The sequence below is a fragment of the Schistocerca americana genome, chromosome X (assembly GCF_021461395.2).
Source record: "Schistocerca americana isolate TAMUIC-IGC-003095 chromosome X, iqSchAmer2.1, whole genome shotgun sequence".
Taxonomy (NCBI): Eukaryota; Metazoa; Arthropoda; class Insecta; order Orthoptera; family Acrididae; genus Schistocerca; species Schistocerca americana.
The window spans coordinates 177,383,089-177,398,091 of NC_060130.1; the positions used below are offsets into that span (position 1 = coordinate 177,383,089).

The 15,003-nt window shown below is 44.7% G+C and overlaps 1 protein-coding gene across 1 annotated transcript in view; it reads left to right on the forward strand.

Annotated features, from left to right (window-relative positions):
* LOC124555893 overlaps window positions 1-15,003 on the forward strand; it is a 354,617-nt gene that overhangs the window by 241,496 nt on the left and 98,118 nt on the right. Inside the window, exon 4 of the mRNA XM_047129952.1 lies at window positions 8,174-8,293. Within this exon, the coding sequence (XP_046985908.1) occupies window positions 8,174-8,293 (120 nt within the window). The remainder of the gene's footprint in view (window positions 1-8,173; window positions 8,294-15,003) is intronic.

The following is a 15,003-nucleotide window of genomic DNA, read 5'->3' on the forward strand; positions in this document are numbered from 1 at the left end:
AAAAAAAAAATTCAAAACCACACCTTCTTCTGGAAAAGTTATGGCTACGGTGTTTTTCGATTCCGAAGGACTCTTGCTTGTGGACATCATGCCAAGTGGAACCACCATAAACTCTGATGTATATGTGACGACACTGAAGAAACTACAAGCTCGACTGAGTCGTGTTCGACCATCTCGGCAATAGCAGGATGTTTTGCTGTTGCACGACAATGCACGGCCACATGTCAGTCAAAAAACCACGGAAGCGATCACAAAACTCGGATGGACAACACTGAAACACCCGCCTTACAGTCCTGACCTGGCTCCATGTGACTATCGTCTCTTTGGGAGACTCTCTTCGTGGAACAAGGTTTGAAGATGACGACTCCCTTGTGAACGCTTCCAAACAGTGGTTCTAACGGGTTGGTCCAGAATTTTACCGTGCGGGTATACAGGCGCTGGTTCCAAGGTGGCGTAAGGCAGTTGAGAGAGATGGACATTATGTGGATAAATGAAAATATTGTTCCTAAAGGATGTATCTACACACTGTAAATCTTTCAAACATGTAGAATAAAAGATGGATTTATAGTGTGCATTTCTTTTGGAGTGACCCTCGTAAGTATAGGTGACACAAAAAAATACGATTGCACTGGGGGTGGTGTGGAGGGTGGAAGTGTGAATGGAATAACAAGATTCCTGATGTAAACAAGTAGAAATACCACACCAGTGGCGTTAAAATACAATTTTTAACGCAACTGGTGTGCTATTTCTTCACATCGGCATTCTTAAAAAACAGTTGCTGAAAATGATGAACAAAAATCTAAATGACAGGATTAGTCTTTGCAGTGGGTGGAGACGTGCGAGGTGAAATGTGAATATCGGCGCTCGCCGCTACCGACAGAAACTGCAATGTTTAACTTCACCACACAATTTTGACACTACGGGTGCTAGGTCGCTGGTGTTGGCAGAAATGGTAAAACAGGGAAGTCAACATGAAGAGTTCCGAACAAATCCGATGTTCGATGAAACTAAACGACGGACCCGTCGGACATCTTTTACTGTGCCGCTTACATGCAGTTACCATTGCTAGCAAAATAGTTGTCGCCAAACGTGAGGGTGCATCGTTTTCCTTTCAGTTCTTGCTCTAAGGGGATAAGCATGCTGCCAGTAATACTTAAATATACGGCTCTAATACTGGCAGTATATTTACAGTATGCAGCCAGTACTTCTATAGGCCGGTACTTCGATATTTTTTTCGTCAATATGTCTATGTACACTACTGGCCATTAAAATTGCTACACCATGAAGATGACGTGCTACAGACGCGAAATTTAAACGACAGGAAGAATATGCTGTGATATGCGCAGGTGACCACAGCAGGTAAGAAAGGTAAAGGTACGCACTCGTAAAATTACAGACAAATATACTTAAATTCTGTTTGCTGCAGACTCTTTGAACATATTCTCAGTTCGCATATAATCAATTTTCTTGAGACTGAGGAGCTTATGTCCACGAATCAGCATGGTTGTAGAAAGAAAGGATCGGTCGAGTTAAACTGAACTTGCCCTTTTCTCACGTGATATGCTGAGCACTATGGATAAAGGGCAACAGGTACATTCCATATTTCTAGATTTCCGGCAAATATTTGACACGGTGCCCCATTGCAGGCTGTTAATGAAGGTATGAGAATATGGAATTAGTTCACAGACATGTGAGTGGCTCGAGACTTCTTAAATAATAGAACCCAGTATGTTGTCTGTTGTGACGTAACAAGACTGTTACGCCACACTGAAGTAGCCGAAAGAAAGGCACGCGTACACACACGCCGACTGGCGTCAAGTCTGGAACAAGATACGTTATGACTGCTATCAAGAAAACACGTAGCTTTGGAATATACTTAACTTTATTTATTCCTTGTGATACATCTCTCTTGGCTATACAAATGAGACTCGTAAGATACATGCACTGTTACAATTGGCGCCTTGCTAGGTCGTAGCCATGGACTTAGCAGAAGGCTATTCTAACTGACTCTCGGCAAATGAGAGGAAGGCTTCGTCCGTATTGTCGCTAGCAATGTCGTCCGTACAACTGGGGCGAGTGCTCTATCGTATCTCGAGACCTGCCTTGTGGTGGCGCTAGGTCTGCGATCACACAGTGGCGACACGCGGGTCCGACATGTACTAAATGGACCGCGGCCGATTTAAGCTACCACCTATCAAGTGTGGTGTCTGGCGGTGACACCACATTGTCCTCGACAGCGAGCGTTCATCGGAGAAAAAGAGTATCATCAGGAATGCCCCAGGGAAGTGCGGTAGGACTGCTGTTGTTCTCTATATACATAAATGATTTGGAGGACAGGGTGGGCAGCAATCTGCGGTTGTTTGCTGATGATGCCTTGGTGTACGGTAATGTGTCGAAGTTGAGAAAATGGTTCAAATGGCTCTGAGCACTATGGGACTTAACTGCTGTGGTCATCAGTCCCCTAGAACTTAGAAATACATAAACCTAACTAACCTAAGGACATCACACACATCCATGCCCGAGGCAGCATTCGAACCTGCGGCCGGAGCGGTCACGCGGTTCCAGACTGAAGCGCCTAGAACCGCACGGCCACACCGGCCGGCTTGTCGAAGTTGAGTGACTGTACGAAGATACAAGACGACTTCAACAAAATTTCTAGTTGGTGTGACGAATGGTAGCTAGCCCTAAATGTGGAAAAATATAAATGAATGCGGATGAGTAGTAAGATCAAACCTGTAATGTTCGAATACAGTATTACTAGTTTCCTGCTTGACACAGTCAAGTCGTTTAAATATCTGGGTGTAACGTTACAAAACGATATGTGGTGGATCGAGCATGTGAGAAGTGTGGTAGGGAAGGTGAATGGTCGACTTCGGTTTATTGGGAGAATTTTGAGTGGTTCACCTGTAAAGGAGACTGTATATAGGACGCTGGTGCGACCTATTCTTGAGTACTGCTCGAGTGTTTGGGATTCGTACGAGGTCGAATTGAAGGAATACATCGAAGCAATTCAGAGGCAGGCTGCCAGATTTATTAGCGGTAGGTTCGAACAACACGTGTTACAGAGATGCTTCGGGAACTAAAATGGGAATCCCTGGAGGGAAGGCGACTTTTTTTTGGAGAAACACTATTGAGAAAATGTAGAGAACCGGCATTTGAAGCTGACTGCCAAACGATTCTACTGCCACCAACATACAGTGCGTGTTAGGACCACGAAGATGTGTTGTTGTGGTCTTCAGTGAAGAGACTGGTTTGGTGCAGCTCTCCATGCTACTCTATCCTGTGCCACCTTATTCATCTCCACGTACCTACTGCGTCCTACATCCTTCTGAATCTACTTAGTGTATTCGTCTGATGGCCTCCCTCTACGATTTTTACCCTCCATGCTGCCCTCCAATACTAAATTGGTGATCCCTTGATGCCTTACAACATGTCCTACCAACCGATCCCTTCTTCTAGTCACGTTGTGCCTCAAGTTCCTCTTCTACCCAATTCTATTCAGTACCTCCTCATTAGTTACGTGATACCACGAAGATGAGAGACGAGAAATTGGGGCTCATTCGAAGGCATGCAGACAGTCGTTTTTCCCTCGCTCTGTTTGCGAGGGGAACAGGAAAGGAAATGACAGTTGTACAGAGTACCCTCCACCACGCACCGTACGGTGGCTTGCGGAGTATCTGTTTGGATGTAGATGTAGCGGAGAAACGCGATTCGTCGCTGAACACATTTTGGTGCAATTCATCAGCAGTCCACGTTTCCTCGTCAGGACTCCACCCAAACGGCAGCCGTTTGTGTCATGATGTTAACGTCAGCCTACACATGGGCCTGTTATTGAATAGTCCGGCTGCTGCTCGTCTCCGACTAATAGTACGGGATGACAGAACATTCCAAGGAGTCCATTAGTTGCTCTGGGCTGGCAGGCGCAGATATGAAGGAGTCACAACGTACGTGGGGCACAATACGGTGACCCTCCCTTGTGGTGGTCAGACTTGCTCGGCCGGAACCTTCACGAAGACTATTCCTGACTTCATTTTCCTATGCATTCAAACATCGGGCCACTGTCAGAAAAGAGCGCCCCAACAAATCTGGATACTGCACCATTCGACTATCTGGCCAAATGGAGACCCACAATATCGCCTGTTCCAAATCTCTTCAAGTCCAGATGGCGCTGTTTCACACGAGTAGACAGCATCACAGTGATCACTCAACGTCTGACGCTGTTCGAGCCCTTTTTATGCACTACCAAACCTGGGAAGAACACTAAACACGAACAACAGTAATGCACCCTTGTCCCCTTTTTACCGGTTACAGTGATTTGCCAATCTAACCATTTACATCCCCGCCGATGGTACGTACGTCTACGAGTTACATTGACATTCTCTGGATGCTTCACATTCTGTCATGCAGTTTATATTGTAAACAGTAACTATCTTACAGGGTGTCTACGTGGACAAGAAAAAAAAATTCCCGGATTTTTCCCGGATTTCCCGGTTAAAAACACAATTTCTCCCGGATGAAATTACGTATAAAGCGGGTGAAAATACATCCGGGTTAAGTAACACTATGCTTTCCCTCGGAGCTGTAAAATCTATCAGTGCTTTGAATCGTAAAGGTCTTATACCGGCGGAGGACGTCCCAGCACTTTAGGAAACGAAATCCAGGAAAAACAATGCGTTTGGAAATTTGTTTGATGCGGGACAATATGCACAGAGTTTAACTTCGTATTGCGAAAGTATATACACAAATTCCACAAATTCCAGCACGGTAGCTTCCGAAACTCTAAAATAGAGATTGCGTTGAGCGATGCACTTCTGTCAGCCAGTCATAGATCATGTCACGTGATCTCGCTAGCGAATGACGGCAGTTACTCAGAGCACGAGGCCTACGAGAAAGACAGGCCGCGGCGCGTAAGTTACGGAGGTAGGCCGAGCTCGCTCAACTCAACAAAGTGCGTTTCTACTGCGGTTAACTCGTAAGTAGATGTGTATGTACGAAAGAGAATTGCATCGTCTACTGGAATCCACTGTTATTAGTCCTACAATGATAGGAAGTCCGTAGGCCTACTAACACGCTCTAATTTGGCAATTAAAATCGTGCCAAAATGATTATCAGTTGCGTAGAAAAGTCGAGGTGTTCTGGCATGAAAAGACTTGTGACATTACTCATTAACACAATATGCACATTTTTTTGAAGGTCAATTACACTTTTTGCCATCGATCGCATAATTTTTTATCTATGTAAGAACAACATTAAACATGAAAACTAACTTGAAGCTCGTTCTTTTTTAGCGTGTGCTACACGTTAAATCGTATCAAATACAAATGTGCCGATAAAATTTTAAATAGTGGCATAAATGACTTATCTTCTGGGCCCGGGCCGGCCGCGGTGGTCTCGCCGTTCTAGGCGCTCAGTCCGGAGCCGCGCAATTGCTACGGTCGCAGGTTCGAATCCTGCCTCGGGCATGGATGTGTGTGATGTCCTTAGGTTAGTTAGGTTTAAGTAGTTCTAAGTTCTAGGGGACTGATGACCACAGATGTTAAGTCCCATAGTGCTCAGAGCCATTTGAACCATTTTTTTTCTGGGCACGACATTTTTCAAATGGCTGATCCTCAAAGTGTTACGTTTTGAATGAGAGTTATAACGCCCTGTGATTTAAGAAATTCACTGCACATTCCCACACGTAACATAAATCATCTTGCGTGGAAATTTCCTTTGAAAGTAACGCATCTCAAGCCACTATTCGTAATATTTACCGGTGATCTGTTAGAAATGTAAACAATTGTGACGTCACGCACATTGAATGCACGTTAGTTGTTACGGACGTACTGCATAATCTTCGACCTAAAGCCTTTGACACTTTACGGTGTCGGCAAACTGGTCTGTGCATTGTGTAAATTACCCATTTTCTGTGCAACTAAACTTTTATTTTGGTGTTATTCCCTGATGTACGTTTCATTGCTGCAGTATTATTCAGCAGTAGTGGACTAAAGTTCTTTGTCAGAGTATCAGATCTTACACGTCAAACCTACAAAACTTTAACTGAAATCTAAAACAATGAAAAATCCCGGAATTCTAAGAAATTCCCGGGTTATTCCCGGATTTGTCCCGGATGAAGAAATTCCCGGGTTTTTCCCGGATGTCCCGGGCCGTATACACCCTGTCTTACCACACTTCCTTGAGGGACTCTGGAAATTACCGTTACACCTTGAAAGGTTACCGTCAAACCTCCTTGCATACGGACGCCAGATGAAAGTTGATGTCGTCAAGCCCTAAATGAAAATTGCGCAACGGATAACTGGGGAGTGGAGCTTGAGAGCGCTACTTAGAGAGCGTGCCCTTTCTGTACGATACTAGACAAGGGGCTGGAGGGCTCACACTCTGATGTGTGGGTTCCTACATTCTATATCTTTTATCTTAAATGAATTCCTTTAACTTGACTTCTTTGTGATTTTTAAGGTATGTTAAAGATTGATGACAACTGATAACCTATTTATTTTAAACATTATCACTCTACTTTATTGCAGGAATTGTTCCAGTTTACAGATTTTACAACTTATAGGTCGGGTATATTATATACTAATCTGCATGCACATTTCTACGAGCAAGACGGAATTGCGTTGGCCAAATGTATACCACCAAAGTCTCCCAATATTTTAAATGGGACATCCACTAAGTGAGGAGGATAACGGGCAAACTGGGGACCAGGCGGTCAAATTTCCGAAATTAAACGAGAACATTCATTTCCTTACACAATCCGAAGCTGGAAATAAAAGAATTAGTGCAAATATTCTGAACATCGAGACAGACGCACTGAGGGCATGTTTGCTCACTTACCCGTCTTCTGTAACACTCTTAGAATATGGCGGGCACCCGGAGGTCTTCCTGGGCCCCGGTGGAGGGGATGGTCGAACCACTTTGCCGTGACCAACCTCTCCACCCCAAATCTTGTGACACTGGAACGTCTCTGACTTTGACATGCCTGTGCTGTCTCTCTGATCCCCTACCCAGGAGAAAAGTTGGCACTACTATACTACAGAACTACTTCCCAACTAAGATTTGGCCACGCTTTGTGAAAAGGTGTGGAGGAGGATTAGGAAGGTTCAAGTGCAGATTAACATTCACGTACAAGAAATGCATAATACACGACACATATAAATACATGTTATAAAGCCTGACACATTTCTTTCCACCCGTCCACATGGGTTCTGCTGCACCCGCGGCCGGCCGCGTCGTGCGATAAAATTGGCGGCGGAGCCCCTTCCGTTTGTATTTACCGGTGCGAGCGAGCATCGAAACCTGCTGCTTATGGAGCGGAAACTACTATACCGTTTTCAACCTATCCATTTGTTCCTTTAAGAGCAACGTGTTGATTTCTGTCTGCAAGGAATCCCTTAGTCCAATCATGAATATGAACCGATACTCTGTAAGCTCATATTCTTTTCACTAAACAACTTATGGTAGTGTATCAAATGCTTTATTGAATACAAGCAATATGGCATGAAGCAGGGCACCAATGTCTGCGGTGGTCTAGATCAGGTTGACGGAACAGACCGAGCTTTTTTTTCGATCAATTTTTCCATCCTCTCTGTACCTTCGTTCTTGGGGGGGACCTATATCGGCAACCAACTGGTACAGGCCTGCTACGAGACCAGCTGCCACGGAATATCGTGCATGTGCTCGTCTCTACGTGGGAACGGTCACTCGCGACCACTCAACTGCTGCCTTGCTCGCGTACCCTAGTGGGAAGTCTTTTGACTTCACGTAATAATCTTGACTCCGACATAAAGCACTCCGTTTTCAGGCCACGAGTGGCCTACCGGGACAATCCGACCGCCGTGTCATCGTCAGATGAGGACGTGGATAGGAGGGACAAGGGGTCAGCACGCCGCTCTCTTGGTCGTTATGATGGCATTCTTGACCGAAGCCGCTACTATTCGGTCAAGTAGCTCCTCAATTGGCATCACGAGGCTGAGTGCACCCCGAAAAATGGCAACAGCGCATGGCGGCCTGGATGGTCACCCATCCAAGTGCCGTCTACGCCCGACAGCGCCTAACTTCGCTGATCTCACGGGAACCGACTCCGACATGCGTATAGCAAATAAAAATAAACGAAATACAGTTAGTTGAGAGACTTTTATTCGTTAAGTAGCTTATGCAGTGTGACGTGTTGCAGGCTGCGGCGTGGGCCCCCCGCGCCTTCCCGCGGCTGTCTGACTCCGAGGCGGACGCCAGCTTCAGCTGCGCCGGCCGCTCGCCAGACCGCCTCTACGCAGACCTGCGGTCCCGCTGCCAGGTCAGTCTTTTCCTCACGCTACCTGCCTATTGCTGCTTCTTCGGTCTTAATGTTTTTCCGTCACTACTTGCTACAACAATTGAAGAACCTATTTCCAAAATGACTGTTCTCCGAGAAATGAAAATTTTCAGATGAGAGTAATTTTAAGTAATCTGCTCAATTATCGTCTCTGTAACATATTTTTTGGTACATGCCTCCACTTTCATATTCTAAATACGGACATAAAAGAGTAAAAAAACCTGGGACTAAGAAAATAGGTTTCGCAGTTAAGTTACTTCGTAGAAAAATCACATTTTTTTAACTTTATCATAATTAAAGGAAGTGTGATTCTTACATTTTTAAAGTAAAAAAAAATCATTTACCAATTACATAATCTAAAGCACCATTTAAATAACTGTATTTAGGAAAAAAATATTTACACTACTGGTCAAAATTTTTCGATCGTCCGTGACAAAAACTACACTACTGGCCATTACAATTGCTACACCACGATGACGACTTGCTACAGACGCGTAATTTAACCGACAGGAAGATGATGACGCTCTGATATGATATGCAAATGATTAGCTTTTCAGTGCATTCACACAAGGTTGGCACCGGTGGCGACACCTACAACCTGCTGACATGAGGAAAGTTTCTAATCGATTTCTCATACACAAACAGCAGTTGACCGGCGTTGCCTGGTGAAACGTCGTTGTGATGCCTCGTGTAAGTAGGAGAAATGTGTACCATCACGTTTCCGACTTTGATAAACGACGGATTGTAGCCTATCGCGATTGCGGTTTATCGTGTCGCGACATTGCTGCTCGCGTTGGTCGAGATTCAATGACTGTTAGCAGAATATGGAATCGGTGGGTTCAGGACGGTAATACGGAACGCCGTGCTGCGTCCCAAAGGCCTCGTATCACTAGCAGTCGAGATGACAGGCATCTTACCCGCATGGCTATAACGGATCGTGCAGCCACGTATCGATCCCTGAGTCAACAGATAGGGACGTTTGCAAGACAACAACCATCTGCACGAACAGTTCGACGACGTTTGTAGCAGCATGGACTATCAGCTCAGGGACCATGGCTGCGGTTACCCTTGACGCTGCATCACAGACAGGAACGCCTGCGATGGTGTACTCAACGACGAACCTGGGCGCACGAATGACGAAACGTCATTTTTTCGGATGAATCCAGGTTCTGTTTACAGCATCATGATAGTTGCATCCGTGTTTGGCGATATCGCGGTGAACGCACATTGGAAGCATGTATTCGTCATCGCCATACTGGCGTATCACCCGGTGTGATGGTATGGGGTGCTACTGGTTACACGTCTCTGTCACCTGTCGTTCGCATTGACGGCACTTTAAACAGTGGACGTTACATTTCAGATGTGTTACGACCCGTGGCTCTACCCTTCATTCGATCCCTCCGAAACCCTACATTTCAGCAGGACAATGCACGACCGCATGTTGCAGGTCCTGTTCGGGCCTTTCTGGATACAGAAAATGTTCGACTGCTGCACTAGCCAGCACATTCTAGAGATCTCTCACCAATTGAAAACGTCTGATCAATGGTGGATGAGCAACTGGCTCGTCACAGTACCCCAGTCACTACTCTTGATGAACTGTGGTATCGTGTTGAAACTGCGTGGGCAGCTGCACCTGTACACGCCATCCAAGCTCTGTTTGACTCAATGCCCAGGCGTATGAAGGCCGTTATTACGGCCAGAGGTGGTTGTTCTGGGTACTGATTTCTCAGGATCTATGCACCCAAATTGAATGAAAATGTAATCACATGTCAGTTCTAGTATAATATATTTGTCCAATGAATACCCGATTATCTTCTGCATTTCTTCTTGGTGTAGCAATTTTAATAACCAGTAGTTTATATACTTTCTTTCAACGTACAAACATATCGCACAAATTAAATAGACCAACAAAATAAATGTCTCTCTCTGTCTCTGAGTACAATAAAATATGGTTTAGATTACAGCCTCTTCAAAGTACCCATTTTTTACCCTCAGTACAGCAGCACTAGCTCTTGGCATTCTGGAGATAATATTTTGTAATGTTCTTGCAAACATTGCAATCCTACAGGTCTGTAAATTATTCTACAGGTTTCAACATTAGATGACCTCGGTTTTTTGAGCTTTCTGTCGAGTTAATTCCATAAGAGTTCAATGAGACTTATGTCAGGAGACTGACGTGACCAAATCATATTCTTTAGCTAGCCACATTTCTCCTTTTCGTTGACATACCCTTGCACATTTTAGGAGCATGTTTGGTATTATTGTCCTACGGCATAACAAACCCACGACCAATAAGTTTCTTGCCAGACGGAACTGCATTGTTAATCAGTATCTTGTGATACCGATTAATTCTCACTCGATCACCGACTTTATTACCCGCAAAACTTCCCCATAACATGAGCGATCCTCCACCTTGCTTCATCATTGCCGTCACGCAGTGACTCTTCATACGTTCTCCACGAACTCCACAAACAAATATTCGACGATGGCTTTCAAATATTCTGTCTTAGATTTATCCGTGAATAAGGCGTTGGGCCATTGCTGCACGCTTCAATTTCGATGCTACTGTGCCCGTTACAATCGTTTCACTTTTTCTATGCACCCCTCTAAACGTTACTCTCGCAGATGGCGTTACGCTGGTGAGACAGAATTTGGAGCAGCTCGCATACTGTTTACTTAATCCTGAATTTCTGGTGCATTAAGAGTCCTTTGACGTTTACTCTGTACACATAGGAACTGATGTTCCCTGTGTGATGTTACTCGGGGCCTTCCATATCGCGAAACACTTACATTGGCATACGTCTGCTTGAACCGCTGCAATGTACACTCAAGAGCCAAAGAAACTGCTACACCTGCCTGATATCGCGAGCACGAAGAAGTGCCGCAACACGACGTGGCATGGACTGGACTAATGACTGAAGTAGTGCTGGAAGGAACTGACACTATCAGTCCTCCAGCACAGTCCACAAATCCGTAAGAGTGTGACTTGTACAGAACTCTTCTAACCAGCATCTTGCAACTCATCCCAGATAAACTCGACAATGTTCATGTTTGGGAAGTTTGGTGGCCAGAGGAAGTGTTTAAACTCAGAAGTGTGTTCCTGGAGCCACTCTGTAGCGATTCTGTGGGGTGTCGAATTGTCTTCCTGGAAATGCCAAAGTCCGTCGAAATGCACAATGGGCATGAATGGATGCAGGTGATCAGACGGGATGCTTACGTACATGTCACCTATCAGAGTCGTATCTAGACGTACCATGGGTCGCATATCACTCGAACTGCACGCGCCCCACACCATTACAGAGCCCCCACCAGCTTGAACAGTCCCCTGTTGACATGCAGTGTCCATGGATTCATGAGGTTGTCTCCATACCATACACGTCCATCCGTTCGATACAATTTGAAACGAGACTCGTCCGACCGGGCAACATGTTTCCAGTCATCAACAGTCCGATGTCGGTGTTGACGAGCCCAGGCGAGGCGTAAAGCTTGGTGTCGTGCAGTCATCAAGGGTTCACGTGTGGGCCTTCCGCTCCGAAAGCCCATATCGGTGATGTTTCGTTGAATGGTTCGCACGCTGACACTTGTTGATGGCGCAACATTGAAATCTGCAGCAATTTCCGGAAGGGTTGCACTTCCGTCACGTTGAATGATTCTCTTCAGTCGTCGCTGGTCCCGTTCTTGAAGGATATTTTTACGACCGCAGCTATGTCGGCGATTTGATGTTTTACCGGATTCCTGATATTCACGGCACTCTCATGAAATGGTCACACGGGAAATTCCCCATTTCATCGCTACCTCGGAGATGCCGTGTCCCATCTCTCGTGCGCCGACTATAACACTACGTTTAAACTCTCTTAAATCTTGATAACCTTCCATTTTAGCAGCAGAAACTGATGTAATAACTGCGTCAGACATATGTTGTCTTAATAGGCGTTGCCTACCGCAGCGCCGTTTTCTGCCTGTTTACATGTCTCTGTATTTGATTACGCCCGCATATCCTAGTTTCTTTGGCGCTTGGGTGTATAACTACTGTAGATTGGGCTGAGCCAACTTTTGTTGCTATTGTCTTACTAGAACAGCTTTCCTAATGCAGAGCTACAATTACAGAGTCTTTTTAAGGTTCCAATCTACTGCTTCTGTCCCATTGGGAGGTAACACGGTATGAATGTGATCAGGTGTACAAGCACGCTGCTAGATTCCCACACAATATACTATAAACTAATATCAGCTGAATGCTACACAATTGAAGGATTGAGAGCTATTCGAAGGGAACTGTCGTAGCCAACGGCATGTCAGTGGTGTTGTGGATAACCATCAGCGCCACCGTATGCGTACAACCAGTCAGATACACAACAGAAGCTCTTAGTCTTGATATGTTTGTACTTGTTTTATTACCGGAACGGGGATATGATAGAACATTCGAAACGAAATCACTGTTTCAACCACAAATACGTTGTTGTGATAAGTGATCTAAAACTTCTGACCGGAAGTGTATATTGGGCTAGAAATATATAAGGGAGTGGTAAACTTCGTACAAAGTGATAATTCATCATTACTTCCCGTGGTACAGCAGTCAGTGGACTGAAAGGAAACATCTTGTCGGCAAATGGTTTAGCATTATGTCCCTTCGACCTTCACCTTCTTGGCATTTTTCCTGTACATTCATGGGGTCGACACGGTAATTATCGAGTTTGGCAATGTTAGTGGTAGAGGGTCGCATTATGCCCCCTCAGCCGCCACCCCTTTTCTTCTGATACGGAATTTGCGTACTCCGTGTGTCTGCGTGTACTGGTATCCCGCGTGAAAAGTGTGCGAACGAGTTTCCAAGATTGTTGTTAAGCGTGTAGCAGATGGGACGTTAGTACTAATCCGGTATTCACCTAGTCAGAGATGAGAACGAAAAACGTCAGATAACAACGAAAATTTGGCTGGCCTTCGCCATTTATCCACTAGGTGGCTTCGATCTGGAGGAGCCACGTCCCTGCGAATCCCCGAAGCTGAGTGCTAGCACGCGCCGCCGTCCGGACGTGTTCATAAACCTCATTTAGATGGCTGGCTCTGAGCACTATGGGACTTAACTGCTGTGGTCATCAGTCCCCTAGAACTTAGAACTACATAAACCTAACTAACCTAAAGGCATCACACACATCCATGCCCGAGGCAGGATTCGAACCTGCGACCTTAGCGGTCACCCAGCTCCAGACTGTAGCGCCCAGAACCGCAAGGCCACTTTTAAATCCACGGAACCGCAAGATTATATACTCTTTGTAGAATGTTACAACAAATTCTGCTTTTTGACACACAGCTTACAGTTCTGGGAGAGCTATGGTTTCAACCTTAAACCTATCAGGTCTGAAACGTGATGTAAGAAAGGAAACTAAATTTCAAATTTTTCAGTGAGATCGAAATCTTTCAGTGACTTCCATTTTTAAATTCAAAAGGACATAACTAACAGCAAAAGCTACCGTTTTATGTCCAGCACATCGCTTTTTGTACACTCACTTTCATGTACAATATGGACTAAGCTGTAGGTTTTGAGTCTCCTTCCTTATGTGGAAATTCGCGAACAAGTAACATTTCTCGTTGGGTATTGGTAGTTCATTTGGCTATTGAATAAAATTATATATTTACAGAGAGATTTACGATATGTACATTTAGTAACTGAGAAACACGTAACTTTGAAATGCTGTCGGTCCTTCCGTAGTACTGAGTTACTCTATGTACAATGAGCGTAATGTTCTTGATAGTAACAGCCTCGAATGCCGACACCTTGATAATCTCTGAATATTAGTAATGCTTAGTGGTGTCGTACTACATCGATGTGCTTTCCTCACTGTATTCTGACGTTATCAGTTTGGATTCCGTAGAAACGTAGGAACACGCGAGGCGATACTGACCTTACCACGTATCTTAGAAGATAGGTTAAGGAAAGGCAAATCTACGTTTATAGCATTCGTAGACTTAGAGAAAGATTTTGACAATGTTGACCGGAATACTTTCTTTCAAATTCTAAAGGTGGCAGGGATAAAAAACAGGGAGCGAAAGGCAATTTACAATTCGTACAGACACCAGATGGCAGTTATAAGAGTCGAGGGGCATGAAAGGGCAGCAGTCGTCGGGAAGGGAGTGAGACACGGTTGTAGCCTATCCCCGATGTTATTCAGTCTGTATATTGAGCAAGCAGTAAAGGAAACAAAAGAAAAATTCGGAGTAGGAATCAAAATCCAGGAGGAAGAAATAAAAATCTTGAGGTTGCTCAGTGACATTGTAATTCTGTCAGAGACAGCAAAGGATTTGGAGGAACACTTGAGCGGAATGGACAGTGTCTTGAAAGGATGATATAAGATGAACATAAACAAAAGCAAACCGAGGTAATGGAATGTAGTCGAATTAAATCAGGTGACGCTGAGGGACTTAAAGTAGTAGATGAGTTTTGCTATTTGGGGAGCAAAATAACTGATGATGGTCGAAGTAGAGAGGATGTCAAACGTAGACTGGCAATGGCAACGAAAGCGTTTCTGAAGAAGAGAAATTTGTTAACACAGAGTATAGATTGAAATGTCAGGAAGTCGTTTCTGAAAGTATTTGTATGGAGAGTAGCCATGTATGGTAGTGAAACATGGACGATAAATTGTTTGGACAAGAAGAGAATAGAAGCTTTCGAAATGTGGTACTACAGAAGAATGCTGAAG